This window comes from Enhydra lutris, unplaced genomic scaffold (assembly GCF_002288905.1).
Source record: "Enhydra lutris kenyoni isolate GAN:26980312 unplaced genomic scaffold, ASM228890v2 scaffoldscaffold45, whole genome shotgun sequence".
Taxonomy (NCBI): Eukaryota; Metazoa; Chordata; class Mammalia; order Carnivora; family Mustelidae; genus Enhydra; species Enhydra lutris.
In genome coordinates, this window is record NW_019154129.1 from 1,321,045 (window position 1) to 1,338,799 (window position 17,755).

Genomic DNA, 17,755 nt, shown 5'->3' on the forward strand with positions numbered 1-17,755 from the left:
AGTAAGCTAAGTGAGTGCAAATGAGTCTATACTATATGATCCTATTTTTATGAATTTCTAGTGACAATGAAACTCGGCCCACTGGGGTCAGGGAAGAGGGTTTTTTTGGGTTTTTTTCTAAGAGAGAACTTTTTTAGGGAGAGAGAACTCTATCTTGATTGTAGTGGTAGTTACATATTTCCGTCAATCATCAGAATTCATCCAATTGTGTGCTTGAAGTGGGTGGATTTTATTCTAGGAAAAAAAATACTTCAGTAAACAAAACCAAGGGGAAAATTTTTTTTATTAATTTTTTTTAAGATTTTATTTATTTATTTGACAGAGAAAAAGAGATCACAAGTAGGCAGAGAGGCAGAGAGAGAGGAGGAAGCAGGCTACCCACCGAGCAGAGAGCCCGACGCGGGGCTCGATCTCAGGACCCTGAGGTCATGACCTGAGCCGAAGGCAGCGGCTCAATCCACTGAGCCACCCAGGCACCCCCCCCAATTTTTTTTTTTAAATAAAACATGTGGATGTAATTTTATTTTGCATTTCTTGGATGACTTATGGTGTGGGACATCTTTCATGTGCTTTACCTGTGGAAGGAGGAAGGCGTGGAGGGGAGGGGTGTGCCCGAGCAGGTCCAAAGTAGACTTGAATCTTTTGTTTGCTGTTGCGGTCAGACAGAACATCAGGGTGCTGGACCCTTCCATTCAGGCCCAGGACAGTGTTTCTGGCCACATGTGGTCTGGTTATTGTGGTCATTGGGATAACCTAGCAGGACCCACCAGGAGCTGCTCAGCATCTCTCCAGGTAGGGAAGCCTTGTTCATTCCTGTGTCCCCAGTGGCTCACCAGGTTCCCTTCTGGTCTGGGATCCAACAACTCCAAGATCAGTGTGTGGATGGGGTAACCACGCAGACCTAAAAACTGATACTTATCTGGCATAAAGAAGCAGATTAATGGGGGTGCCTTGCTGGCTCAGTCAGTAGAGCATGGGACTCTTAACCTCAGGGTCATGAGTTCAAGCCCCACGTTGGGCATGGAACCTACTTAAAAAAACAAAACAAAACAGATTAACAGCTATGAAAGTGAAACAGTTGAGTTTGTGTGTTCGTTTTTTACCATCTCAACATTTTATGGAGAAACTTCAAAAAAATACTGAAGAACTATTCAGTCAACACCCATATTCCCACCACCTAGATTTTACAATGAATATTTTGTTCTTTGCTTTACCACACATCTATCCATCCCTCTATCTCTCAGTTCATATTTTTTTCAAGCATTTCAAGATCAGTTGCAAACATTAGTCCCATTCTTCTGTTTTTTAAAGCCGACTTTTTGTTGAAGTTTAGTGTACAGAAAATCATTACATAGGCATGATTGATGAAACCATTGGCTGTTGGTGATTAAGTCCGTCTCCCGCCCCCTCCTCTCTCTGGAGGCTGGGGGTTGGAATGGGCTGAAAGGTCCAACCCTCTAATCATGCCTTGGTCTTTCGGGCAGCCAGCTCCCATCCTGAAACTATCTGGTGACCTCTGCCACCGACCATCTCATTAGTATATGGGAGGATATGCATCACTTGAAGATTCCATGGGACTTAGAAACTCCTGGGACATGAACCCGGGACTAAGACCAAATATTATAACACAAGATGCTCTTATCACCCCTGTCACTTAGGAAATTACAAGGATTTTAGGAGCTCTGTGTCAGGAAGTGGGGGCAGAGACCAAATATATATATTTATGTCACTCCCATGCCTATTCAGTAGCATATAGGGTGTGGCTTCTTTCTTCTACAGTGGCAGAGGAGTTGGGACAGAGACTCTAGGTGGCCCTTGAAGCCTAAAATCTTTACTGTCTGGCTCTTTATGGTAAAAGTCTGCCTACCTTGTACTAAAGTAACACCTCTGGGCTTGCTTTATTCATTTTATTTTTTTTTAAGATTTTATTTATTTATTTGAGAGAGAGAGAGAGCATGAGGAAGGAGGAGGGGAAGAAGGACAAGGAGAAGCTGGCTCCCCGCTGAGCAGGGAGCCCAGTGCAGGACTTGATCCCAGAACCCTGGGATCATGACGTGAGCCAAAGGCAGACGGTTAATGGACTCAGCCAGCCAGGTGCCCCTATTCATTTTACTATTTGCTTTATTCTCTGTTATCTTGTATTTACTTGCCCAGGGAGGAATCGACTTACCTGACTGGGGCCCTGGTAAGCTTTCCATCTGAAGGTCCATGGTCTTCTGCTGGATGGGATTAAGGTGTTCAAGTTCTCCTAGCCCTCCTCTTCTCTCTGGGACCTACATGCCCACAATGGAGAACATTCTCTGTAGCTCCTTCCCTGAGCTTGCTGGTCAGGCCTGCCCATGCCCCGATGAGGCCTGCACTGTGTTTGGTCAGAGAAGTTTAATTCCAGGGGAACAAACACTAGGGTCAGGCCCCTTCCTACAATCTAGCTGAACTACCAATCCTACTGATAACGTTGTTCTGCAGCCAACACAGTGTACCTAACCTGACCCCATGAGACTCCCCGGGGAGCATGTGAAAAACACTGACATCCAGTCCCCTGCTCCCCAAACCCATCAACAGAACCTCTTGGGCTGGCGTCTGGGCACTAGTATTTTTTTAAGAGCCTTCCGAGGGATTCACATGTCTGCGATCTTTCTCCTTTGTTTTCCCAGTTGTTTCTCAGTTACTTCAGGGGGCAGAGAGGGGGAAGATTTGGTTAATTATCCCCCGGAAGCTTCAACAGGTGTCTTGCAGCAGGCTCTGACGCTGGTTTGTAGTGAGTATTTCCCCCTGAGCAATGCCAGCGTCTCTGAGACAAGTGTACAAGGATGGTCCTCTTTCAGACAGACAAATTTTGGTTGTTCGTGTAAAAACAAGCACATTACGTTATCGTCACACTTCTAAATGCTTCCTTTTAGACGGTGTGATTCAGATCTGAAAGTGATGCTTCAACCCATATGTCGTCTTGATAAATGCAGGCTCCGCATGGCTCAGTTTCCACACAGAGGAGTAAAGAAACGGCCCAGCCGTGGTCCAAGGGAATTTTAAAAGGGATTTTAATCTTTTTTTTTTTTTAAAGATTCATTTTATTTTATTTTATTTAGAGAGGGGGGGGAGGAAGGGCCGAGGGAGGGAGAGCCTCAAGCAGACTCTGCCCTGAATTTGGAGCCCTTTCAGGCTCGATCTCATGACCTGAGCCGAAGCCAAGAGTCAGGCGCCCCAAAAGGAATTTCAGTCTTGACTCCTGTGTTTTGAGGAAGGAAGAAGAGACCTAATCTATAAGCCACGGCGACAGCCCTCGAAGACCTCTTCCTCCGCTCCCCTGTTCATGGTGGTGGATTAATGAAGGGAAACCCCAGGTCGCATGCTTTCCCCTGAAGGCAGCATTTCTCAGCCCCATTGCCTGTGGACATTTGGGGCGGGTAGATTATTGTGAGGCTGTCCTGAGTATGGTAGGATGGTGAGCAGCATCTCCTCTCCAGTGGTGACAATCCAAGTGTCTCCTACACAGTAAATTTGGGGAGCAGGATGTGGCCAGCTGAGAACCCCTGTGTTAAAGGAATCAAACAACTCACTTTAAGCCGGTGGTAGTTCCTAAAGACCTGGCCACAAGAGGCCTGTCCTCTGGGCCTTGTGCTTTCAGTGGGGTGAGAGGACTGAAGGCAAACCCAGTGAGTCAAGGTAACATCCCAGCCCGTGCTCAGGGCTCTCTCCAGGCCCTGGTCGGGAAAGCAGTCCAGGATGGTGGTGTGTGACCTTTAGACCCAAGAGATAATGATCGACTTCCTTGTGAATAGACATGTGGATAAAATCATTTTGTGTCATCACGAATCCATGGAACGGGGGCTGACACGTGATAAGCACTATGTAAGTGTTAGGCGCTAGTGTGACAGTTTTCATAGCACTAGTCTGGAGACATAAGATAGCTTTTGTGTCTGCTGGCCAGCTGAAGAAGAGGCCATTCAGATGATGGAGGCAAACCTGACCCTGGTGGGCCCCCCAAAGACAATGGGACAGTCTCTAACGTGGCCTCTTCATGAGGGGTTTCCGAGGCTCAGTCTGACTCTTGACACCTCTTGCCCAACAGGCCATCCTGGGGGGCTCACTCCCCTTCTGACACACATGCGTGCAATGTATTTCTGCTCCAGGTCTTGTTTTTGTCATACAGCGGCATCAGTGAGATCTGAGATAAGAGAAGGAAAAGCGTTGCGGGGCTCTGAGTGTCCATACTATGCCGCATGCCAACTCTGTGACCTTGGGCACTCAACCTCTGAACCCCTACAAGCCTCACATTCTCTGTCTGCAAAAGGATATAAGTGGTACCTTCCCTAATAGGACTGTGGTGTGGATTGAGTGAAAAAATGTATATAAACTACTTTTCTCAGTGCCTAGCATGTAGGACTCAGGATTTGGTATTGCTGATTTTTTTTTTTTTTTAGAGAGTGAGAGAGAGCATGTGTGTGTGTACACATGAACAAGAGGGGGGTGGCGGGGGAGGGGCAGAGGGACAGGGAAAGAAAACTTCTTCTTTTTTTTTTTTTTTTTTTTTTAAAGAGACTCTTAAGCAGACTCCACACCCAGTGCAGAGCCCAATGTCATGACCCTGAGATCCTGACCTGAGCCAAAGTCAAGAGTCAGACCCTCAACCAACTGAGCCACTCAGGGGCCCTGGTATTGCTGATTTTTAATTACAATAATACTGTTACCTAAACTCTTCATTGACAGAGAGAGAGATCACAAGTAGGCAGAGAGGCAGGCAGAGAGAGAAGAGGAAGCAGGCTCCCTGCTGAGCAGAAAGCTGGATGTAGGGCTCGATCCCAGGACCCTGAGATCATGACCTGAGCCAAAGGCAGAGAGGCTTAACCCACTGAGCCACCCAGGTGCCCCCATACATTAGTTTTGTTAACTAAACATAATGTACAGAGAGCCAAGTTAATAACTATGAAAGGGAAAACTATGAAAAATGATTATAAATTTCATCAGAAATAATATTTGTGAGAAAAATAAGAGTATTGGGGGGAGAATTGCCCTCTGGATTATAAGATATTATAAAACTACAATCATTAAAATATTATGGTGCTGATATAAAGACAGATTAATGCAAAAATGTGGCTCAAAAATAAATATTATATATAAAAATTTTAATTAACATACATCATAAAGTAATAGGAAAATAACATTCAGGGACAATAGATAGCTATGGGATAAATAGATCTATTTAGAAGATCCTCATGTCATATCACATTTCAAAATAAATTCTGGGGAAAAGTTAAATCATATAAGAACATTGATCAGTTCTCATAGTCAGAAATGTGAAACCTCACTCTGAAGTCATGGATGAAACTTCTTAGAACGAAAGAAATGTTAGAGTTGAAGAGGGCCTTAAAACCTACATGAACCCACCCATTGTGTAAATGGGAAACTGAGGCCCAGGCAGAGGCTATGATTTACCTTGATTTGAAGAAACACCTGAAACAGTGTCTAGCTTTCAGAGAGAAGAAGAAAAAAGAGGGAGTGCTATAGGCTGAGAAAGTTTGCAAAAGTTGAGAAGAGAATGGGTACCATCTTTGTTGGGGTGTATCTGAGCTGGCTTCTGGAGAGGAGGCACAGGAGGAAGAGGGACAAAGACTTTGCTATGGGGCTTTTCCGAGGGTTGAGATAACTCTTGAAAATCCAGATGAAGTGTGGGGATCCCTCCATGCTGAGGAATTAGGGAAGACTGGGAAACAGCTTTTTGCTGGCTTCACGCATTTTTTTTTTCCAGAAATGGACCAGTAGTGCAACTCAGTACCCAAGTGGGGCCTGTGATGAGATGGTGTTCTGACTATGATCTGGGGCACCCCTGCACTGTGCCATCAGCCTCAAAGCATGTGGGGGTATTACCTTGGAACCAAACATGCAAAATGGGGAGCTGTTGAGATTTTTTTTTTTTCCTTTTAATTTGCAGTGTTTATGACACCCACATGCTAAGTCATCCAGCTTCCCTTCCAGACAGGCTGCCTTGGCAAACTAAATTAGCAACCAAAAGAGTTTAGCTCTTGCGGGGAAGGACAGATTAATTTTCCCAGCAAGTATCAACATGTGAAAGCCTCGGCTTGCCCCTGACTCACTCAGGGCACGGAGGTTTGGACTGGAGCAGTGGGCATTCTCTCTCTGCACCGCCCTGGGCCTCCATCCCCTCAGCTGTAAAATGGGCCGGTGGTAGCAGCTGTCTGAGAGTGGTGGTTCTCCGTGAAGTGTTAGGCGATGCTCCTATGGGATGCACAGTGATGTCTGGAGATACCTTTGAGTTGTCACAGCTGGGGAGGGGACAGCTAGTGGCATCTTCCAGAGATGTTCCTAAACATCTCACACCACTCAGAACAGCCCCACAACCCAGAATGATCTGGCCCCAGACGTCAGTAGTGCTCAAGGTGAGGAACCTGACCCTACAGGGTGGACAGGGAGATTTGGCAAGTTAATCCACATGACGTGCTTAGCCCCGGGCCATATATATATAGTAGGTGCTTTTTTTTTTTTTTTAAGATTTTATTTATTTGACAGACAGAGATCACAAGTAGGCAGACAGGCAGGCAGGGAGAGAGGAGGAAGCAGGCTCCCTGCTGAGCAGACAGCCCGATGCGGGGCTCGATCCCAGAACCCTGGGATCATGACCTGAACCGAAGGTAGAGGCTTTAACCCACTGAGCCACCCAGGCGCCCCTATAGTAGGTGCTTAATAAAGCAGTGTTAGTCTCCGCGCTCCTTCAAAGCCTGGTCCCTGAGCCCAGTGGGTGCCTCTCAGCATGCTTTGGTTTTGCCAAAGAGGTTTCCCTCACCTAAATTGGCATGGTGATTGGTGCCACGGAAATAGATTGGTCATTCTTTAGAGATAGTTGGATCTTAAATTCCAGAAAGTGGAATATTCCAGGAGTACCCAAGCCCCGAGGGTAGAGCTGGACGTTGGTGGCTTGTCTGTCTGCACGGAGGGCCATCCTCTGAGACTGTCGCATCAGGGCAATTGAGATTTGTTGAGGCTAGGGAGGGAACACAGTGACCAGTAACCGAGCGCCTTGCTGCGGGGGGAGGGTTGCTGTACTCTGTAACCTTGTGGGGAGGGGCACTAAAGGGTTTTGTGTGAGTACAGCTTCCGCTGACTGAATCCACTCCCCTTTGATGTTAAAAAAGGCTTCACATTTTTTTACTGTGTTTGATAGAGAACTTGTCACACCTCCTTTGACCCATTAACCAGAGCCCTGAGCTTTCTGACTGATTGAGTCATGACTATAAAAATAAATGATGATATGGTTGAGTATACTTTGGCTCTGTGAGGGAATACAGGGCTGTTTGCCCCTTCACCAAATGGCCCTGTTCTGCTGTACTTTTTAAACTTCTTGGGGTGTCCAGGTGGCCCAGTCAGCTAAGTGTCCGACTCTTGCTTTCGGCTCAGGTCGTGAGCTCAGGGTCCTGGGATCAAGCCCCAATTCGGGCCTCCTGCATGGTGGGGAGTCTGCTTGTCTCTCTCCCTCTACCCCTCCCCCTGGCTTGTGCTTTCTCTCTCAAATAAATAAACAAAATCTTGAAAAAATTAAATTAAAAAATTAATTACTGCAGAAATTAAGATTACTGCAGAAATGAGATGACCAAGTTTATTCAGATTATGTAGGTTCTCGGGGAAAACATGGGGAGCCCTCTCCATGGGTTTCGTGCACAAATTCTGAACCTGTTCTGATCGTTGCAATGCCTTTATGCTGCTCTCTGGATTGTGCAGGTCGTCAGGAAGCTGCTTCCAGATGACTAGGGTACATGGTTCTGCAATGACACTATGACTGCAGTAGAATGAGTCCCCCGTAACCACCAGTAGGGATATTTGGGGATGCCTTGCAACAAAATTTCTAATTGTGATTGTCTCTAAGGAGGAGGAGGATGGTAGGGATCTAGTGACAAAAAAATTGGCTTCCTTCCCGGGTATTTGCTGCAAATACTTCAAGTTGTATCACCAACTAGCTCAGCGACTTGGTTTCCTTATCTATCAAATGGAGGGCTAGGGGTCTCTGGCGCTGTGTCTCTGAGCCCCTCTCCGGATTCTGTAGATACCCGGTCTTAATTCCCCATTTCTCCAGCAACATGCTCCCTGGAATTTACAGTGATGGCAAATCTTGATATTCTCCCAGGGGACTTTTATCATAGAAGTCATTAGTGTTATTCTTTATTATAACTTGAAGTTCAAATGTTTGATTTTTAAAAGTCTGTTAAGATTGCCATAACTTTACCAAGTGATTTGCAAGTGCCGAAGCCTGCCAATTAACTCAGATGGTCACAGCCGCAACTGCTTCCCATCGAAAGGCTGAATCACTTAGGAGCTCCTACCTTTCAAGGGCCAAGTGATTCACCACACCGAGTAACTTTGCAAGTGGGGATAAGGAGCGTAGGATATTAGACTTCCTTTTAGTCTTCTTTCCCTTCTGGCGATTTAGATGTGAATTCTCTAATGACAACTTTTTTTTTCTTTTGTTTTCTTTCCAAAACAGTATGTGCTGTAAGAAGTGCGAACCATACTTGCATAATACCAAACGCAGAAAGTTCCCTGTTTCCCTTCCCTAGAGAGAGCCATTCTTAACAGTTTGGTGAAATTCCTCCAGATAGTTTTCTATTCTATATATTAACTTTTTTTTTTTTTTAAACAAAAAAGAGATTGTGTTTATATATACTATTTTGCAACTTGCTTTTGTCTCCTAGCAATATGTCTTGGAGATTTTTCTATTTCATATATATATATATAGATCTATCTCGTTTGACAGCAACATTGGTTTCCATGGTATTATTACATCAGAAACTATTTAATTAGTTTCCACCAGTCTTTGTCTGGATGCGTCCCAAAGCTGATCCTAAGACAATGACTTGGGTTCAGGTAGGCTACCAAGGAGGTCACCCCAGGAAGTACTGCTAAGAGAATGGAAAAGGGAGGCAAGCCAATCAGGGATGTTTGATGAGTGGGTCACTGCAGCCTAGAAGATCCCCGAGACCGTCAAGTTCAGTGATTCACTAGAAGGACTCACAGACTTAGCTAAGCTATTACACTCATGGTTACAGTTTATTACAGAAAAAGGAAACAGACCAAGATCAGCAAAGGAAAGAGGTACAGAGGGCAGAGTGCAGGAGAGAACAGGTAATGAGTTTCCAGTTGCCCTCTCCCAGTGGAGTTGTGAGGACAGCACTTCATTGTCCCACGAATGATGTGGGGAGACACACTTGAAGGATTGCCATCTAGGGAGGTCCACACAAGCGTTGGCATCGGATATTGATCAGGTGATCTGTCCCGTAGGCATCCAAGTGGCTGACTCTAGTCTCCATCCCCTGCAGCAGTCAAACTGCTGTTGAGTGGCCCAAAGACTCCACCATAAGGCATAGCTGGTGTAGACTGGTGAGAGCTCTGGGTGCTTGAGAGCTGGGGGGGATAGCCTCTAGGGTGGGCTGAGTGGGCATACAGGGCACCACAGCCACAGGTACACTTCTTTGTGGACACTTTTTGTCATTTACATTTTTCATTCTCACAATGTTCTAGGGCAGGAGTTGGCAAACTTTTCCATAAAGTGCCAGACAGAAAATAGTTTCAGCTTTGTGGGCCACACAGTCTCTTTTGCACCTATTCAACTCTGCTTCTGTAGTGTAATAGCAACCGTAGACATTGTGTTAATAAATGGGTTGGACTGAGTTCAATAAACTTCATTTACAAAACACAGGTAGTGGACCAGATTTAGCTTAGAGGCTCTAATACCCAGGTATTATCCAATATCTAATATTCAGAGAATATCCTTGTATGTATATCTTTGTCCATTTGTGCAGATAATTCTATGGGATAAATTCCTAGAAATAGAATTGCTGGATCACAAGTTACAACATTTTTATTTTGAGTAGCTACTGTGAACCTCTCCTAAAAGTTGAACCAGCTTCCTCTTACACCAACAATACATGAGAGTGTTTGAGATTTCCTTTCCTAAAACCTTTTTCCCAAGGGGAAAGTACACTCATCTCTGAGGTTGTTTCTGCATTTTCATTTTTGAGCTTTGGAGAGGCATAGGAAGATAGAACATTTTGCCCCCAAGGAAGAACACCAGACAGAGCCTGGAATGGCCTCCTGCTAGGATCTTGCTTTACCAAGGCCCACAGAGAAGGGGACTCCAGTAACTTATTTTCGTCTAACTTGTTTTCAAACCTTATACTGCCCACTAGGCGTCGTTCAAAACAAACCTGAGTGTTACCTTTAAAAAAAAAAAAAAACCTCAAGGGATGCCTGGGTGGCTCAGTCGGTTGTATCTGCCTTCAACTCAGGTCATGATCCCAGGGTTCTGGGATGGAGCCCCACATCAGGCTCCCTGCTCAGTGGGGAGCCTGCTTCTCCCTCTGCCTGCCCTTCTCCCTACTTGTGCCCTCTTTCTCTCTCTCTCTCTCTCTCTCTCTCTCTCTGACAAAAAAATAAAAAAAAAAAAATTTAAAAAAAAAAAAAAAAAAAAAAAAACCTTGGAATGCCTCAGAGAGCTCCTTAGTAATGTTCTTTATTAAGCGAAGATTCCTGTCCTAGTTTTCCCCTTCTGTAAGGGATCTTCATGTAAACAAGGTCCCCCTGTGCGTACCAAACACTTCACCAAGTTACAAAAACTATACACAGTCCAATTTTTGTCCACGTTGCTGACAGGTACTGGACACCAGAGTGGTAGTGGGCTTGATTGGTACAGGCTAGTCTTGTTCACCCTGGGTCTTCTTGGGGTTTTGGTTTTTTTTTTTTTTTTTTTTCACTTTTCTTTTCTTCCCCCCCATTCACCCCCTCCCCCATTTTTATCATTTAGAATTCTTGATGTGAGCCCCATGGGGGAGAATAGAGGCTCATTAGCATTCAAACTCTGTTTTTGGCTGCATATTTTAGCTGGTTTATTTGATAATCGGCTTCCCTCCTGGGATCCAGCCCGCTTTTGCTCGGCTCATGCTGGGTGAATCTGTGATATTTCCCATTCTGCAGTCCTTCATTTATAACACAGACGCAGCCTGCTTTCCTGTTAGCGAGATGGCATGCCTGGACTACCCACACGCAGATAAAGAATTAGGCAGAACTTGGCTGGGAAGATAAATCAAGCTAACCATCTCATTAGGCTTGAAAGACACAAATTAAGCTTGCATCGGAATTAACAGAGAAGCCTTCCAAAGAGACACGCAGTACGACAAGGGGTAGAAGAAATTGCCATGGCCATTTCTCTCAGGAACTTGCCTCCATTGCCTGGAACAGAGGAAACGTAAAGCCTCTTTTATAAAAGGCTCCACCAGACAGAAATTTGGGGTCAGAATCGCAGTATAACCTTCACTGAGTGCTTATCTAGGTACCGTGTGCTGAGACATTACACAAATTGTCTCCTCAAAAATCTCACAGTGACAGTTGAAGTAAAGTACTGGCAAGAGTCCTCTTTAACGTAGGAGGAAACTGAGTCTCAGGGAAATTCCTTCCCTTGTCTCAGGTCGCAGAGCTAGCCTAATGGTCACTGAGGATGTCTGGCCTGTGGCCCATGGCTTCACCTAGTGGCTCTTCTCCAGCATAAACTGGCCTTTCAGGGGACATTGGGCCCTATCTGGAGACATTTTGGATTGTGACAGCTGGTGAGGGGGTTGCTCATGGCATCGAGTGCATAGAGGCCTGAGGTGCTGCTCAGCATTGTGCCCAGGACAGCTCCTGTGACAAGGAACGTCCATGGTGGCCGCCATTTAGAAACCCCGGGTTAACTACTCAACCAGACTCCATGATGGCTGACTGTCCCCGTAGAACTCCCCAGCTGTAGTGCTCTGTACACAGCATGGTAGGGCAATGGCCGTGAGTTTAAAGTTGTCTGTTGTGGGGGACGCAGCTGTCTGGCAGCAGGAACAGTCAGTGCGGAGGCCAGGAGGCGGGAATGTGCCTGATGTGGTGAGGAACGGCCGACCATCTGGTATACCTTGAGTGAAGGGACTTACGGGCGCATGAGATGAGGGAAGTGGGGCATTCTTACCATGAAAGGAAACCGATGATGTCCTAAAAGCAACGAGCCCAGTGTCTGCAGTTGAGGAACAAGTAGACTAATGACCTCTGTCTTGTTCCCGCCTCCCTGTTCCGTTTCTCTCCTTCTCTGACCTCCTCCCTGCCGCCCTCGTCCCTCTGGCTCCCCAGTGTTTGGCCACAACATGAAGAGCAGCAATGACTTCATCGGAAGGATTGTCATCGGCCAGTACTCTTCGGGCCCCTCCGAATCCAACCACTGGCGGCGGATGCTAAACACTCACCGCACGGCCGTGGAGCAGTGGCACAGCCTGAGGTCCCGGGCCGAGTGTGACCGCGTGTCTCCTGCCTCGCTGGAGGTGACCTGAGGGCTGCGGCAAAAGGAGCTTTCATTTGTTTAAAAAAAAAAAAAAAAAAAAATTTAAGACAGAAAACGTGTCACATGCCTATGACATCCACACAACACACACACACACACACACACACACACACACACACACACACACTCCTCTCCGAACTGAGAGGAAGCTGACTATTGAACACAAAATGGTTGCCCTCAATGAGCAAAGCCTGAGAACTTTCTGGAAACTCCATCTCTGTGTCATGAGCTGAGTGGGCTCTGCTGTGAGACTTACTGACAGTGCTTGCTACTGTTGATACCCCTCCCCCAAATGCACTTTAAACCCTCAGGCCAGAGAAAGGGCCTCCCCAAGGGTGCCAGCCTCCATCGAGATGAAACTCTCCAGGAGCTTGGCCAGTGTGTGGGAGGCCTAACGCCCACACCCAAAAGGCACACCAGCCGATTGGGTGGCTTCTGAACGGGCTCCTCTTCCCTGGGGTTCTTCAAACCTGATACCTTTCCCCGAAAGTGTAAGTACTTTGTCTTCTCTTTAGTGGACGTGGTAGATCAGACTATTTGGAGAAGCCAAATGGCCTCAAAAAATATTCCAGTATAAGAAACCTCCCTGGCTTGACTGAATTTGTCCTTGTGTTAGCTTGTTCCTAAGAACCACCCTCCCCATGGGGAATATTCTCATGTGTGTCCCTGTGTGTCCTCCCAGTGAGCAAGGTGGTCAGCAGGACCTCAGTCCTGAGCATTCTCTTCTCTCTGCTCCCCCCCCCAGTGAAATTTCACCTGATTTCCTCCTGTCAAGGCCCCACCTTCAATAACAGCATGTGTGTATGTCAAGTAAATAGAATACGATAGAGCAAAAGTAACCTTTTTTGACTGATTCATGGTGATTGTGGCACATGGAAGACTTGCAAAAGCAGTTACCTGGATCAAAATGGCCACCACACTCCCATCCAAAAGGACTCCTTCCTTGTCATACTCTGAGCATCTCTGTGTTTGTGTGTAAACCAAAGTCATTTTTCTCATGCTAAGGAATTAGTGTAGTTAGAATATATCTCTCCCTGTTGGATGCTTCTGTATCTTTCCCACAGCCTCTTGTCTGGTATAACAGGGAGCTATTTATTGAAATTAAAGATTATTTATTTGTGCCATGCAGTTGAGTATCTTTTTCTTCCTGAACCTGGGGCATGAAGAGTGTAAGGTGTTTCTGTTACCACTGCTGCATAACAAACCGTCCCAATGACTCAGAGCCCTGATATGGCGTGGAGGTCAAGGGGGATGGCAGGAGGGCTAGGTTAGGTTAGGTTTTTCAAGAGAAAAAGAAGGAAGCCATTTTCCTTTTCTACAGAATGACTTCCTTATCGTGGTTGTACAGAAGAGGATAAAAGGGGCGCCTGGGTGGCTCAGTGGGTTAAGCCTCTGCCTTCGGCTCAGATCATGATCTCAGGGTCCTGGGATCGAGCCCTGTGTCAGGCTCTGCTCAGCGGGGACCCTGCTTCCCCCTCTCTCTCTGCCTGCCTCTCTGCCTACTTGTGATCTCAATCTCTCTGTCAAATAAACAAATAAAATCTTTAAAAAAATTAAAAAAAAAGAGGATAAAAACACGAGAGAACAAAGAGAATGAGGGGATAGGAACATAGCAGGCATTGGGCACTAGAGAGGAGGGAATACCAGTGACCAAGCCCATGGGCTCTGGAGCCAAAAAATCCGTGGTTCAAATCGTGGACTCACCTCCCCCCTAACCTTGTATCCTTGCACAAGCCATGTAACTTCTCTGAGCTACTCTCTCTCGTTATCTCAGGGTACCTCGAAAGCAGACCTTGAGACAAGAACTTGGGTGCTGCTTGTTTACCGGGAAGGGGACCCCAGGAAGCATTAAATGGAAGAACAAGTCAGAGAAAGGAGAAAAGCAGACGAAGGCTCCCTGGGCTAGCACTGGGCAGCTGGGGGCGCAGCCATGCCGGGGACCCCGGAGAATACACTTGAGAATGATCATGACAGGGAAGCTGGGGTATTTTAACTCCCGGTGCTTATGTTTCAGGGCCTGAGGTTTGCCCCTGGAGACGTGAAATGTCTGGCACTTTAGGACTGTCCTGTGTGGGCCGAGCAAGCTTCAGTAGCACCAAGAAATCGCCAGGCAGAGAACGGGGTGGCGGGCGGGAGGGGCAGGTTCTCGTCCAGGTGTTGCGTCTGCATGTGCCGCAGCCACGGGGAAAGTCAGATGGCCTGAGAGCTGAGGTGGAGAATCCCCAGCATCTGCCTCCCTCATCAGTAGTAACGAGGGCTGACTAAGCACCACGGGAAGTGCCAAACATTTCATGCAGTCCTCACGCAGAAGCCCACACGGAAGATGAGGCCAGTAAGTGATAGAGTAGGATACCCGATCAGGCCTGTGGGATTCGAGAGCCTGTTATGGGCTGAACTGTGGCTCCTCAAAAAAGATGGCGGCCTGACCCCCAGTACCTCAGGGTGTGACCTCTTTGGGGATTGGGTCTTTACAGAGGTAGTCAAGTTGAAGTGAAGTCATTGACGGGGCCCTAATCCAGTATGACTGGTGACCTTATAAAAAAAAAAGTTGGGGTGGGAGGACTAGGACCCAGAGACAGACACACAGGGGAGATGATGGGCAGAGACACAGGAGAAGATGGCCGTCTACAAGACAATGGCAGAGACCAGAACAGATCTGTCACTCACAACCCTCAGAAGGAACCAGCCCTGTGGACACCTTGATTTTGGACTTCGGGTCTCCAGAACTGTGAGACCATGAATTCTGGCGGTTAAGCCACCCCGTCTGTGTGTAAGATGAGTGCAAAGCTGCTATGGCTAACCACATGCTAGACTTCCCTGTCTGAAACTCGGGTGACTGTTGTTACCCCGTACGGTTCATACGAGGACCAGCCTGGGTAATGGCTGCACAGTCTTCACATGAGCTACCTGCTGGCTCTTCCTACGAGGTGCACATCAGGTGATGTTTGCTGGTTGGCCGGAGGGGACAGTTGTAGGATGGATGTCAGAGCTGTCCACGTCTCCAAGGAGAGAGTCTTGTCAGGAGACGAGGGAAATGTGTTGGAAGGTGAAGGAATGACTTGGTTTCTATAGAAACTTGGGCTCCAGGTGCCCTGTCGTGGGCTACCTGCTTGTTTTCATTAGCAACCTCCTCCTCCTCCTCCTTAAATAGGAGGTGGGAAAGGAGAGTCACAGACCATCTACACACCGTCTTTGGACCCAAGTTCAAAGGGAGGAGGTGGGCAGGAGCGGTGGGGTGAAGTCTGAAAGCTGAGTCTGTTTTCCCACAGCCAGTCCTTGAGTTCTCATGTCTCTTGGGACCCCAGGGCCCCTCGGGATTTCAGTCCACCCCCAGGAGGTGACAGAACCTGTGACTTCTGCCAGGCCAGCTCAGACATGGTGCATCCTAACGCACCAGGAACAGCTGTCCGGAGCTCTGATAATTCTCTTCCGTAGCACTGGGAATCACAGCAGAGGAGGAAAGAAGGATTCCTTTCCTTCCTGGGTGGCCTGTCTTCCACAGTCACTGGGCTACCTGCCCTTTTCTATGTTCAAGAAGACCACTGAAAATAACTCAGGGATTGGGGTGCCTGTCTGGCTCGGTCGGTAGAGCATCTGACTCTTGATCTCGGGGTTGTGAGTTTGAGCCCCGTGTTGGATGTAGAGATGACTTAAAATCTTAGGGGCGCCTGGGTGGCTCTGTCCGTTAAGTGTCTGACTCTTGATTTCGGGTCAGGTCATGCTCTCAGGGTGGTGGGATGGAGCCCTGTATCAGGCTGCGTGCTCAGTGGGGAGTCTGCTTGAAGGCTCTCTCCCTCTGTCCCTCCCCCGCCCCCATGCACACATGGGCAATCTCTCTCTCTCTCTCAAATAAATCTTAAAAAATAAAGTGTTAAAAATAAAACTCAGGAACGATCACCATTATCTAAAAACTAAAAATAAATGCCTAGGAAAACAAAACTGGACAGCATCGCCCTCGAGGTTGACAGTGGTTACTCTTTGGGAGGTGGTTTGACCGCCCGACTGTATACCTTCCTCTACAGTATTGTCGAAGTTTGCATCATGATCTAATGGCAGCTAATGTATATTAAGCGCTTATCATGTCAATCACTCTTCTAAGCACTTATATGGGGCAAGCATTGATTTGTTCCCATTTTGCAGATGAGGAAACTGAGGCTTGTGGGATTACGTAATCAGCATCTGGCCATACTGCAACCGGCGCCTGAAGGGAAAGCCATGAAATTGAACTAGCCTCCACTCTCCCTTTTATAATGGTGGTGAGGGCACAGGGAACTTTGTTTTATTGGTATATAAACTATTTTTTTTATTTTTTAAAGATTTTATTTATTTATTTATTTGACAGAGAGAGATCGCAAGGAGGCAGAGAGGCAGGCAGAGAGAGGGGGAAGCAGGCTCCCTGCTGAGCAGAGAGCCCGATACGGGGCTCGATCCCAGGACCCTGGGATCATGACCTGAGCTGAAGGCAGAGGCTTTAACCCACTGAGCCACCCAGGTGCCCCTAAACAGTACTTTTTAAAAGGTAAGAAACTAATGGAGATGATAGGTAATAGATAGATAGATAGATAGATAGGAGAGGGGAGAAGTGGGGAGAGCAGGTGGTCTGAATCCTCAGACCACCGTGAATACAGTGTGGGTGGATGTGGATCTGGGGACAGGAGGAAACAGAATGCCATCACACAATAAATACGACTTTAGGAAGGCAGAAAATCCATATAATATGTTACAAGGAGACCTCTACAACCTCCAAGTGATAGCAAGGATTGATTTGTTAAATAAGGAAATTACCTACTTTCTGGTTAGCAAACTTGGTCTAAAGCAGGGGTTGGCAGCTCTGGCCCTATGGACTGAATCCAGCCTGCTGCTTGTTTTTAGAAATGGAAGTTTTGTGGGAAGCGTGCCGGGCCCATTCCTATAGTCTATGGCGGAGCTGATGAGTTGAGACCGAGTCCGTGTGGCCTGCAGAGCCAAAAACACTTGCTGTCTGGCTCTTTGTAGAAGTTTAAATCACAAAAATGTAGGATGAATGAGTGCAGAGAATGAATGCACGGCATAGTGAAGACAGATAATGATACCGGACTGAATACTGAAATTGGCAAAGAGAGTAGATTTCAGGGGCTTTCACCACCAGAAAGAAGGTAACCGTAGGAGGAGACGCTGCGTTGATCAGTTCGACTGCAGGAGCGTTGCACTGCGCATGCGTGTATCGAATCATCATGTTGGATACCTCCGATAGATGCAAGTTTTATTAAAAAGTAGAATTAAAAAAATAAAGTTAGCCTACCCTTGCCTAGAACAATGCTTCACAAACTTTAATGTACACACAACCCCTTGATTCTGATTCGGTGGTTCTGGGGTGGGGCCTGATATTCTGCGTTTTGAACGAGCTCCCAGGAGATG

At 46.9% G+C, this 17,755-nt stretch overlaps 1 protein-coding gene across 3 annotated transcripts in view; it reads left to right on the plus strand.

Annotated features, from left to right (window-relative positions):
* Window positions 1–12,396, plus strand: part of LOC111156106 (synaptotagmin 17) — an 85,262-nt gene extending 72,866 nt beyond the window's left edge. For 2 of the 3 annotated variants that reach the window (XM_022516724.1, XM_022516723.1), the window contains exon 8: window positions 12,151–12,372. In XM_022516724.1, the coding sequence (XP_022372432.1) occupies window positions 12,151–12,347 (197 nt within the window). In that variant the 3' untranslated portion in view covers window positions 12,348–12,372. Of the gene's footprint in view, window positions 1–12,150 lie in introns of all 3 variants that reach the window. The other variant, XM_022516725.1, reaches the window with a different exon arrangement.
* Window positions 12,397–17,755: the final 5,359 nt, after the last annotated feature.